The sequence below is a fragment of the Saccopteryx leptura genome, chromosome 3 (genome assembly GCF_036850995.1).
Source record: "Saccopteryx leptura isolate mSacLep1 chromosome 3, mSacLep1_pri_phased_curated, whole genome shotgun sequence".
NCBI classification, from domain to species: domain Eukaryota; kingdom Metazoa; phylum Chordata; class Mammalia; order Chiroptera; family Emballonuridae; genus Saccopteryx; species Saccopteryx leptura.
The window spans coordinates 212,353,801-212,365,358 of NC_089505.1; the positions used below are offsets into that span (position 1 = coordinate 212,353,801).

Consider the following 11,558-nt stretch of genomic DNA (forward strand, 5'->3'; position numbering starts at 1 on the left):
GCCAGGGTCGACGGCTGCCTCCAAACCGGCTGGGACCTCTGGGGTTTCACCCCCTGGAGCCGTGGACCCGCCACCCCGAGTGGGTGGCCTTAGCAAACAGGGGTGGGGGTTGGCGTTGGCCGCCGCCACCCGGCACCTTGCCACATGACCGGCAAGGAGCGCGGGCTGGGCGCGTGGCGGGCGGAGCGGGGGCGTGGCGGGGGCGGAGCCGCGGCTGGAGGCGGCAGTGTCCCGAGGCCGGCTCAGGGGCCGCTGTGGCCGCCGCGGAGCCAGGCTACCTCGAGAGAGCGCTGGGGCGCAGAGGGGTTAACGGGCCGCCGGGGCCGCGCAGAGCAGGTACAGACCTTCCCTGGGATCCCTGGCCCCGGCGCCCACTATCCCTGGTCCCGTTAGGCCACCCGCCACGCGCTCTTGTGACGCCCCGCTCCTTTCGTCCCGCGGTCGCGCCCTAGCCACGACCCTGTCCCCAGGTCTTACAGCCTCGTAAGATCCTATAGTCCCCGGGGTCGAATTCCTGGGGAGGGGGCTCTGATCCCGTGGAACTCGGTCCCTGTCACCCGGGAGGAGAAGCAGCCAAAATTCCTACTAAGTCATATAGTCAAGTTGGAAAACATACCCAGGACCTCGTCGCACAGGCCAGCGCCTCCTGCCCTCCCCTGGAGGTTGTGTGCCCCACCACCCTCGTCGCTCCTAGAGTTGGGGGACAGGGGCGCTGGGAGGGATGCAGATGGGTGCCCGTGATCTAGCTCAGCCTGATGACTGGAAGGAAGGACATCTGTTGGGATAGTCTTCCTGGACCCAGGAATGGAGGGCCCAATGAGGATCAAGGCATTCTACCTGGCACAGGGACTTGCCATGCCAGCCCTGAAACATGCTGTCCAGCCCTCTTCCCCGGCAGCACCACCAGTTTCCCAGAGCTCGGTCGGTCCCTCCGGAGGTGAAGGGGTTAGCCCTGCTCAGGTCTCTCTCCTCTTTGATACTCACTGGCAAGCATGGAGGTGTGGCCAGGAGGAGCCCAGGTTTGTTCAGACTAGTGTCCAGCCTGCCCACTTCTGACCCCTTCTTTCCTCACCCTGGGCAGCCAGACTCACCAGCTGAGGGACTTGAAAAAGGGTAAAAGCATAAATGTGTCCTGTTTCCATAGTGGAGGGGCTGTCACCCCCCTGCCCAGCTGTGTAGGGGAGCTGGGGTGGGACTTTTCCAGGGAGGGAGCCAGGCCTGGCTGGGGCCCCAGGAGCTCACGTCACCCCCACCCCCACCCCCACCCCTCACTTCTCCAGGGAACTGCCAAAGCCAAACCCAGCTCAGAATAGGATTATGTGTACTGGGTAGACCCATGGAGAGAGACGGGGAGATACAGACCTGGAGGAGCAGAGAGAGGCAAAGGCAAAGAGAGAGTGGAAAGGGGACCTTGCAGCAGAGAAGGGACATACGGTGACCATCACCCTTATCTCTCCTTCCCTTCAGCCTCAAATAACTGAGTCAGGCAGAGAGTGGAAGGTGGAACTTTGGCCCTTCTCTGGAGCTACTACCACCCGTCCCATCCATCAGGGTGGAGTAGCTGACCTCAGTGGTCAGCCCAGCCAGGAGAAGGAGCAGCCATCAGCAATCCCCTCCCAACCCCAAGCAGCTGGGATGACCCTGTAGGTCAGCCTCAACCATTGTGATCTTGCCCTCAAACTCCCAAGTCCTGGGGTCTCAGGGAGGGAGTGGTGCTGAGCGTTGCTATCCCCAAGCACATTCCTGCCCTTCCTGCTGTCATTTTCCGGCCCCTGAGCTGGCCCACCTCAGCACTGGCTCCTTGGACTCCTTTCCCGGTGTGTTTCAGATCCAACAGAAACATTTTTTTTTCCCTGGAAAGCATAACTAAGAGAGGGATGAAGAGTGGGGATGGGAAGGGCTGGTATTGAGCAGGAAGGGGCTGTGGGGCAAGAGAAAACAGTGGGAGAGTCAGGCATTGAGACCAGGGGAGGATTCCACGCTCCACTGTCCTGATTGATCAAGGCTAGACTTAGTAGGACAGACTTCTGGGCTCTTCAGAATTGCAGGCCTGTGATAGGGGAGTGACAGCAGCTGTAGCCACATCTCTCCTTCCCAGGTTCCCCTAGTCCACCAAAGTCACATTTGAAATAAGCCCTCATTGAACCAATGCTGGATGCTGGCCCCAAAGGCAGGTTAAATAGCAGTGGGAAAATCACCTGCTTTTATAGGGACTAAACCATTAGCCACTTAGTCTATCGCGTGGCTAAAAAGTGCTTGAGGCAGGCAGACAAGTGCCTGAGTGTTCCATAAGGAGTTTAGCTAAGAAGGGAAGAAAAGGCTGGGAGGCAGGTAGGAAACAGAAAGCCCAAAGGCCTTCTTGTCAGCTCCTCGAGGGGCATCTGGCTTGTCCTCACCTGAGTCTCCCTCATCCTCCAGGAGGGCAGGAGTGGGAGCCAGATAAAGACAACCTTAAGAGAGATGCGGGTGCCTGAGCTGGCCCCAAAACAGTTCCTAGCTGGGACTAGGGAGGAGCTAAGAAGTTTCTGCGGGGTGGAGGGGAGGAGGCTGAATCTGAGCCCTCCTCCCTCTAGCCTCAGCAGCTGGACAAGGGCAACATGCCTTCTCACACTCATCCCTAGGGATGGGCCAGTCTTCCCTACTCCTCCATTCCTCACTCGAGATGTTCCTCTGAGGAGTTACCCCTCCGCACCCCCAGCTTTCTGGGGTAACCACCAGGCTTCTGTCCCTGCAGAGCATACCCTCTCTGAGTCCAGATGCCTAAGTAGTGTGTTTACTTCCGGTCCCTCCTATTTTGCCCCATCAAGGAGGAGCGATGGAGAAGTGGGCAGGCAGGTAAGAGGTGGGCTGCCTGGGTGGAGGAATGGCTCTGTCCCTGGAGGTGAGGGAAAGGACATCACTGGAAGGAGTAGTGGGGAAGAGATGAATAAGTTCTGCTTTCTGAGAAGTTGGCATCAGGATGTGGGAACCTGCTGGGGGTGAGGGGCAGTGTCGAAACACCAACTCTGGCTCCCATCTGACATCCTCCCACACTGCCTTTGGTTTCTAGGCCCCCATTTGGTCTGATGCTGTTTCTGTCCCTCCCTCAGCTCTGCCTGGATCAGGAGGTGAGCCAGGGACCAGAGGCTGGGTTCCTTTCACCTCCCCTGACCTCCTACCATAGCTCCAAGTCATGCCCCCATTTTCCAAAGCCTCTGAGGAGCCAGGGCCCCTTTCTCCCACACTTGACGACCCCCTGCCTCCCTTCTTCCCAACTCCCTAACTCCTTGCCAAATTATACCCCTGCTACTGAATGTGACCTTGGGCTGGTAATAAACCTCCTTGAGCCTCGAGCATTGGACTAGAGTCTGTACGGTTCCCTCTACAATCATTCTAATATTGTCTGACCTTTCGTCCACGTAGGTGTTATCTGGACACGCTCCTCAGACACCTCCTGCAGAAGGCCTGGGCCCTGAGGGCATCTGGGGTCCTTGGGACCAGTGGGCCTCTTGCTCCCAGCCATGTGGCGCAGGGGTGCAGCGCAGGGGTCGGATGTGTCAGCTCCCTACAGCTCAACTCCACCAGGGCCCATCCCTCCTACCTCGGCCCCCAAGACATCCAGAAATTCTGCTTCCCCAGAGTCAGGGCCCTAGACCCCAAACTCCCCAAGAAACCCTCCCCCTGTACAGGCCGCAGCCTTGGGGAAGAGGTGGCCCACTCCAAGGTCCTGCTTCCCAATTAGGGAGAGCGGAGGGCCAGGAGATTCAAGGCATGAGGAGGTGAGTGGTGAGCCTGTGAGGGACAGGGTGGGTCTTGGGCAAGGGGTCGGGTTTTGGATAAAGGAAAGGGAAGGAAGGGCACATGGCTTTGGGAAGGGGCTTATCTCTCATTCTAGGAAGTAGAGGGGGAGAGGGAAGAGGAGGCAGGGCCAGAGACAACCAGAGCTATGACCCCATGTCTGCAATACCTTCTCAGGTCCAGGGTTCGAGACCCCATCAAGCCAGGAATGTTTGGTTATGGGAGAGTGCCCTTTGCTATGCCACTCCATCGGAACCGCAGGCACCCCCAGAGGCCACCCAGATCTGAGCTCTTTCAGACCTCAGATCTTCTTCCATCCCTGACACCAGGAACAGAGCCGTCCTCTGCAGACCACACCCCTGAAACTCAGTTCCCTGCTATGGCTCTATCTACTCACACCCTGGCCCCTCAAGCAGAACCTCTGGGCCCTGAGGCTACTCAGATAGAGGTGTCCTCTAGAACCAAGTCTGTCTCTAGACGACCCCAGCTTAGGGCCCAGGCCTCTGACACAGAGTCCCTCTTAACTACCACCTCGCCAAGAGAAAGTGGCTCCTTCCACATGTCCCCTCAGCCAAGACTGCCAAGTTCCCAGGGTTGGGCCAGTGCCCAGGTGGCTGAGAAACACCCTAATCCTTTCCTTTCTGTCCCTCGGGGCCGAGGCCAACAGAGTCGGGAGCACTGGAGACGTGGGGGGAATCTTCATAGGTCCCTCACGGAGTCTGCCCCCCACTACCCAGATGGCTGGTTGCCTCTGCTAAGGGCTAGCCCCCACTCCAGCTCCCAGTGGAGCCTCTTTGCTCCCAGTAGCCCTGTCCCAAGATGTTCTGGGGAGAATGAGCAGCTGAGAGCCTGCAGCCAAGCGGTGAGTTCTTCCTGGGACACCCTCCCCTCCATTACTGCTTCCCTGACCCGTGTCTGGGTCCTCAGCTTGTCAGATCTGGACCTGAGGGAGAGGGGCCTTCCATTTGACCTCCTCAGGGTAAGGGCCTTGGAGCCCCTCCATGGACCTGACTTCCTCCCTACTCCCCAAACCCAGCCCTGATCCACACCCCCATTTTCCTCCCCAGCTTTGACTCCTCTGTATCCCCCCACCTCAGCCCTGCCCCCCTGAGCAGCCAGACCCACGGGCCCTGCAGTGTGCAGCCTTTGACTCCCAGGAGTTCATGGGCCAGCTGTACCAGTGGGAACCTTTCACAGAAGGTGAGGTTTCTCACCCACCCCTTGGACAGGGTGGCTTAAGACTGGGGATGATGAAGCAGGAGACACCTGCCTCTCTGTTTCTCCTCTGTATGCCCTGGTGTTTCTACTGTGTCATATTTTCTTTCTTATTTCCCAGGGCTGGGGTGAAGAGACAGCACAGGCCTGGAAAGGAGAGAGGGTTTCAGATGGGGTCAGGCGGCAATAGGTGGGTGGCAGAGGAGTCAGGTTGGGAGAGGATGTGCCCAGAGCTGCCCTTCACTGGTTTCCACTGGGAAGACATCTATGCCAGAGGGTGAAGTAGACATGGCATAAGAGGGACAGTCAGAGAGACTCTGTTCAGTAGTGACAGCAGGGTAGGGGTATGTCATGCAACCTGATACCAAGATAACTCCTCATGCGCTCTGAATGCACATAATCAAAGGTTTCAAGTATTTCTCTTTTCACAACCCTGGTCTCAGGGACCTAAATTGACCCAACCCAACTTCTAAGTGACCCTCAAATAAACCTTTCAGAGTACAGAATTGTCATGTTCCCTTCATCCACAGTGACCTAGGCAACCCCAGGATGCCCAATAGCTAATATAAGCCAAGCTTCTGTTAGGGGCCTGGGGCCTTTCCCAGTTAACCTCCCACCAGGGACCCCAGCTAACCACCCCTCCTACCCTGTCTCTTAGTTCAGGGCTCCCAACGCTGTGAACTGAACTGTCGTCCCCGTGGCTTCCGCTTCTATGTCCGTCACACTGAAAAGGTCCAAGATGGGACCCTGTGTCAGCCCGGAGCCCTAGACATCTGTGTGGCTGGACACTGTCTGGTGAGGATGAGGTGCATATGCACATACACAGACACACACAAATACACACACAATCTCACTTATCATTACAACAACAAAACATCAGACTGAAGCAGAAAAGAAAAATGTTCTCACTTGCCAAGCTGGGCTGAGCAAAGCCAAAAATCGGACTGCAGGAAGGCTCCCCTCGGACGCATCCAGGCTTCTCTGTGGATGGCTGGGGGGGGGTGGGCCTGACACAGAGGAACATCCTCACGGTTGGTGCAGAGTTCAAGATACATGGAGGGCTGAGTGGTCCCAAGAGGACCAGCCTGAGGTGTGAGGTAGTGTTTGGCTTTGAAGGGCCCCTGCCTCACGCCCCTTTTCTCCAGAGCCCTGGCTGTGACGGGATCCTGGGCTCTGGCAGACGGCCAGATGGCTGTGGAGTCTGTGGGGGTGATGATTCTACCTGTCACCTGGTCTCCGGGAACCTCACTGACCGCGGGGGCCCTCTAGGCTATCAGAAGATCCTGCGGATTCCTGCAGGAGCTTCCCGGCTCCAGATTAACCAGCTCCGGCCCAGCTCCAACTACCTTGGTGGGCTCTCTGGGATCCCCGAGTCTTGGGCTCCCCTGACTCTATTCCTAGTCTCCTGGTTTTGCCCTTCACACTGCTTGCTGCTGCAACAAACTCCAAGGGGGGGGGACCCAAAGAGAGCACGGGGTTTTGGGGCTCTTGAGTGGTTCAGGAAGTGGTGGGACTGGAGGACAGTGTGACTCACTTCCTGTACCTACTCTCCCGCCTCCAGCACTTCGAGGCCCAGGGGGTCGGTCAATCATCAATGGAAACTGGGCTGTGGATCCTCCTGGGTCTTACACAGCCGGCGGAACTGTCTTCCAGTACAGCCGTCCCCCTCGAGAGGAGGGCACGGGGGAGAGCCTGTCAGCGGAAGGCCCCATGACCCAGCCTGTGGATGTCTATGTGAGCTTGGGGCCCATGGTAGCAGGAATGCTGGGAAGGGGCCTTTCCCCCCAGAGGGCAGAGATGGGGGGAAGGTGAGTGAGTTGTGCCCCTTGCTTCCCCAACATTTTCTTTTCTTTTTCTCCCCAGATGATCTTTCAGGAGGAAAACCTAGGTGTTTTTTATCAGTATGTCATCTCTTCACCAACTCCAAACCTTGAGAATCCTACCCCAAAGCCCCGTGTCCCCCAACTTCAGCCTGGTAAGACTCTGAGCCTTGAAGAGGGAGAGGACGAGAGGTGAGCTCCAAGGCAGTGGGAACATCTGATTGGCCTACTGGACTTTCCCTGCACAGAGATTTTGAGGGTAGAGGCCCCACCTGCTTCAGCATCCCACCCCACTCGGACCCCTGGCACCCTCCAGCGTCAGGCACGGATCCCCCAGATGCCCGCCCCGCCCCACCCCAGGATGCCCCTGGGCTCTCCAAATGGATTCTGGAAACAAGTAGGACACTCCAAGTGCTCAGCATCCTGTGGAAAAGGTGCGGCTGCTCACACCAGCCTCTTTCCTGGCACCCTCACCCCAAGTCCCCAGCTCAGCACTCTTGATCGCATACCCTAGATTGTGGGTCCATACCTTGGCTCTGTGCCAAATGTGGGTCTCCCCTGACACTGGACTCAGAGCTGTGCCACCCCTGGCTTCCATCTCATGCCCTTCAGGTGTTTGGCGTCCCATCTTCCTCTGCATTTCTCGTGAGTCAGGAGAGGAACTGGATGAACGCAGCTGTGCTGTGGGCACCAGGCCCCCAGCCTCCCTGGAACCCTGCCATGGCCCCCTGTGCCCCCCATAGTAAGTATGACCCAAAGGGAGGGTTATGGTCCTAGGAACACACAGTTGCTCCAGGTAAACACATCCTCACTGACCAGAGGGCCTCACCTGCATTCTGCATGCAACACAGATCTCCCGGCTGCAGTCAGTGTTCAATCAGAAAGGCTGACGTTTCATAGCCAGAAGATCCCAGCAGCCTGAGCCCCACAAGGCCCCCAACTCCAGGGTCCCACCCCAGTCTGCTTCCCTCTCTCCTCACATGGCAGCCCACGTCTCCTCTTTTGCCATCTATGTCTCTTTCTCTTCCCACCCTGCACATAACCACAGCTGGGAGGCCGGCGAGTGGACATCTTGCAGCCGCTCCTGTGGCCCTGGCACCCAGCACCGGCAGCTACGCTGCCGACAGGAGTTTGGGGGTGGCGGCTCCTCAGTGCCTCATGAGCGTTGTGGACATCTCCCCCAGCCCAACGTCACCCAGACCTGCCAGCTGCGCCTCTGTGGCCATTGGGAGGTTCATTCTCCCTGGAGCCAGGTAAATGGGATCAGACAGCAGGCTTTTGGAGGGGTGAGCCCCAGTGAGCTAGAGCAGTAGTTTTCCTTTTTTTGTTGTTTTGGTATTTTTCTGAAGTGAGAAGCAGGGAGGCAGAGAGACAGACTCCTGCATGTGCCTGACCAGGATCCACCTGGCATGCCCACTAGGGAGTGTTGCTCTGTTTCTAGCACCTGAGGTGGAGACCATAGAGCCATCCTCAGCGCCTGGGCCAACTTTGCTCCAATGGACCCCTGGCTGTGGGAAGGCAAGAGAGAGATAGAGAGAAAGGAGAAGGGGAAGGGTAGAGAAGCAGATGGGCGCTTCTCCTGTGTGCCCTGGCCAGCAATCAAACCCGGGACTTCACATGCTGGGCCGACTCTCTACCATTGAGTCCAACTTATTTTTTAATCAGTAGAAACTTTTTATAAACTAGATCTCCTGTAGAGCCCCAATCTTTAAGTCAGATAAGAGGCTGAACCTGGGTTGGGGCCCAGAGTCCCATGCTCACCCTACAAAGCCACGTCACGGCTGAACCAGGGATCTAAGGCAGTCTTTGTTCAAGAGCCACAGAGCCTGACCTGTGCTGGCGCAGTGGATAAAGCATTGACCTGGAACGCTGAGATCACTGGTTTGAAGCCCTGGGCTTGCCTGGTCAAGGCACATATGGGAGTTGATGCTTCCTGCTCTGCTCCCAGTCTCTCTCACTCTCTCCTCTCTAAAATGAATAGAATAGAATCTTTAAAAAAAAAAATAGAGGATTGAGAAGATTCTCTATACATTAAAAAAAGAGAAAGAGCCACAGAGCTAGAGGCTAGTGAGGAAGCCTGGACCCAGCTCCCTGCATCCCCTCATCCCCTCAGTGCTCTGTGCGGTGTGGGCGTGGCCAGAGGAGCCGGCAGGTACGCTGTGTCGGAAACAATGGTGACGAAGTGAGCGAACGGGAGTGTGCGTCTGGTCCCCCACGACCCCCCAGCAGAGAAGCCTGTGACATGGGGCCCTGTACTGTGGTCTGGTTCCACAGCGACTGGAGCTCCAAGGTGGGCCCCACACCCAAGACACCCTATCACAGCCTTTCTGAAACAGTTCAATAAACATTTCCTCAGCAAGCACCTACTACGTGCTAGACACTGCTGAGGCTGGGAACACGCAGATAAGTGAGAGAAACTTCCACTACAGCCTTTGACCTCAGCATTTTCCATGGGGTATCCCTGAGGCATTCCCTAACTCCCAGGGTCTGGACCCAGGACACATCGATCCTCAGCCCTGTCTCCTCCCCTCTGCATCATCAGCAGCCTCCCCTCACACAGCCCCTCTGCTCTGCTTCTCAACAGTGCTCAGCAGAGTGTGGGACAGGGATCCAGCGACGTTCTGTAGTCTGCCTGGGGAGTGGGGAGGCCGGTGGGGCAGGCCAGGAGGAAGCAGGAGGAGGAGCCAGTGAGCAGAGCTGTGCCCTAGGCAACCGTCCACCAGACATGCGTGCCTGCAGCTTGGGGCCCTGTGAGATGACATGGTGCTGGTACACAGGGCCCTGGACTGAGGTGAGCTGAGAGCTGGAAGGGGCTGCCTGTCAGTGGGTTTCCTGTGGGCAGTTGAGAGTGATCCCTGCTCTTTCCCCCTTGTCCATTTGATGCTTCCCTTCTACCAGTGCTCTTCAGACTGTGGTTCTGGCACACGGCGGAGAGACATCATCTGTGTGTCCAAACTGGGGACTGAGTTCAACGTGACTTCTCCTAGCAACTGTTCCCACCTGCCCAGGCCACCTGCCCTGCAGCCCTGTCAGGGGCAGGACTGCCAGGACCGATGGTTTTCTACGCCCTGGAGTCCGGTGAGTGCCTGGCTCTCTTGCCTTGCTCAGTGTGGACTTCCAGGGAAGGGGGGCTCCTCTCACTAAAACCATCAGTGCCCCAGGACAAGGCCAGCTGCAGTTTCACATTGTCTCACTTCCTGTACATCTGAAGGACAGGTTAACCCTCCCCATTGCAATGTCACAATGCTCCAGAGCAGTCCTGCTCACACCCTCTTTCCAGACAGGGAGGCCTGGGGTTCAGGAGGAACCTGGGACACAGCAAAGCTCTGATTTAATAGCCGGGGTCTCCCCAGTGTTCTCGCTCCTGCCAGGGTGGAGTGCAGACAAGGGAGGTCCAGTGCCTGACTGCCAACCAGACCCTCAGCATCCGATGCCCTCTTCATCTGCGGCCTTCTAGGAGACGACCCTGTAACAGCCAACTCTGCAGCCAGCGGCCTGGTAAAGAGCCCCCTCTCCCCAGCTACCAGTAGAATGGAGTTAGCTGAAGTGTGGGGTGGAAATGAGAAACGGTCAGTGGGAGTGGGCAGCCCTCCACCAGAGGGGTAGATCTTGGTGACTATTTAGTGCCCATGGGCCTCCTCTGTCCACAGATGATCAATGCAAGGACAGCTCTCCACATTGCCCCCTGGTGGTACAGGCCCGGCTCTGCGTCTATCCCTACTACACAGCCACCTGTTGCCGCTCTTGTGCCCATGCCCTGGAGCGGTCTTCCCCAGAGCCCACCTGAAATGGGTCTAGGAGACCCTCTCCTCATGGTATCAGTCACCCCTCAGTCAGCTTGCTCTGTACCCTCTGGCTCTCCAGCTTGTCCTAGTCTCAGCAGGGATGTCTCCCAGGGTGATTGAAGGTGTAAGATGACTGGCCGTGACTATCAATACTTGTGTTTTGGTCTGTGTGGTGGTGTATGTACACATACGGTTCCACCTGTGTATCTGGCCCTGCATGGATGTGTGTGTCACTGCTCACAAAGAAGTTAGGCTGAGAAGGATGGGGAAGGGAGGCCTGTTTCCGTGAGACTTTTCTAGGCTAAGATGAAAGCAAGTTTGCAGCTCCTTAGTAATCTGAGCTGCTTAGCGACTGTCGTCCGCCCCTCCTGCCCCCCATCAGTCCCAACTTTGTGCCCTAAGCCTCAGTTCTCATGGTCAGACCTCACTCTTCTAAACTGGCCCTTTATCCTCAGACCCCTTCTCCCTTACCTAGTTTCTCTATCCTTACCTCTCAGGTTAATTAGCTAGGATGGTCCAGGTCAGCCATTGCCAACCCTGCCTTACCCCGGGAAGCATGACTACCTCCCCAGAACAGGGACCAGCTGGTCAGATAATGAAAAGAGAAAGGTTAGAATAAGGCATCCTAGCCCCTTCACCTGCTCTCCACCTCCTGAAATGGTTCCTACCCCAGAACTAATTTATTTTTTATTAAAGATGATTATGACAAATGAGAAACAGGCTCTTTATTGTCCTCATGGGAACCCAGCTATATGGGCCACCTACTTAAGCAGTGTGTGGTCAGAATGAAGGGTGGGAAGGGAACAGCACTCGGAACCCAGGTGGTGTCTTGGCCGGGTAAGGCTAATGTGTGAGCCCCAGTCACCTGAGATCAGGAGCCTAGGTCAAAAGGACAGGATCCTGGCCAGCCACAGACCCTGCAGGTTGGTTACTGACCACTAGAGGTCACCACTTCTCCCAG

At 56.8% G+C, this 11,558-nt stretch overlaps 1 protein-coding gene across 2 annotated transcripts; it reads left to right on the forward strand.

Moving 5' to 3' along the window:
• The first annotated feature begins 220 nt into the window (after positions 1 to 220).
• ADAMTSL4 (ADAMTS like 4) lies at positions 221 to 11,325 on the forward strand. Of its 2 annotated transcripts, XM_066377362.1 has the most exons (18): positions 221 to 336; positions 2,737 to 2,835; positions 3,050 to 3,107; positions 3,403 to 3,758; positions 3,955 to 4,639; positions 4,875 to 4,977; positions 5,651 to 5,787; positions 6,138 to 6,342; positions 6,554 to 6,726; positions 6,856 to 6,967; positions 7,061 to 7,246; positions 7,425 to 7,554; positions 7,861 to 8,065; positions 8,926 to 9,102; positions 9,397 to 9,603; positions 9,711 to 9,890; positions 10,166 to 10,310; positions 10,463 to 11,324. In XM_066377362.1, exons 2-18 carry the CDS (start codon positions 2,816 to 2,818, stop codon positions 10,597 to 10,599), a joined length of 3,216 nt encoding a protein of 1,071 aa, XP_066233459.1. In that variant the 5' UTR covers positions 221 to 336; positions 2,737 to 2,815; the 3' UTR covers positions 10,600 to 11,324. The 2 variants fall into 2 exon arrangements, with proteins under 2 accessions (XP_066233459.1, XP_066233460.1); XM_066377363.1 differs by lacking the exon at positions 9,397 to 9,603 and having other exon boundaries at positions 10,463 to 11,325.
• Positions 11,326 to 11,558: the final 233 nt, after the last annotated feature.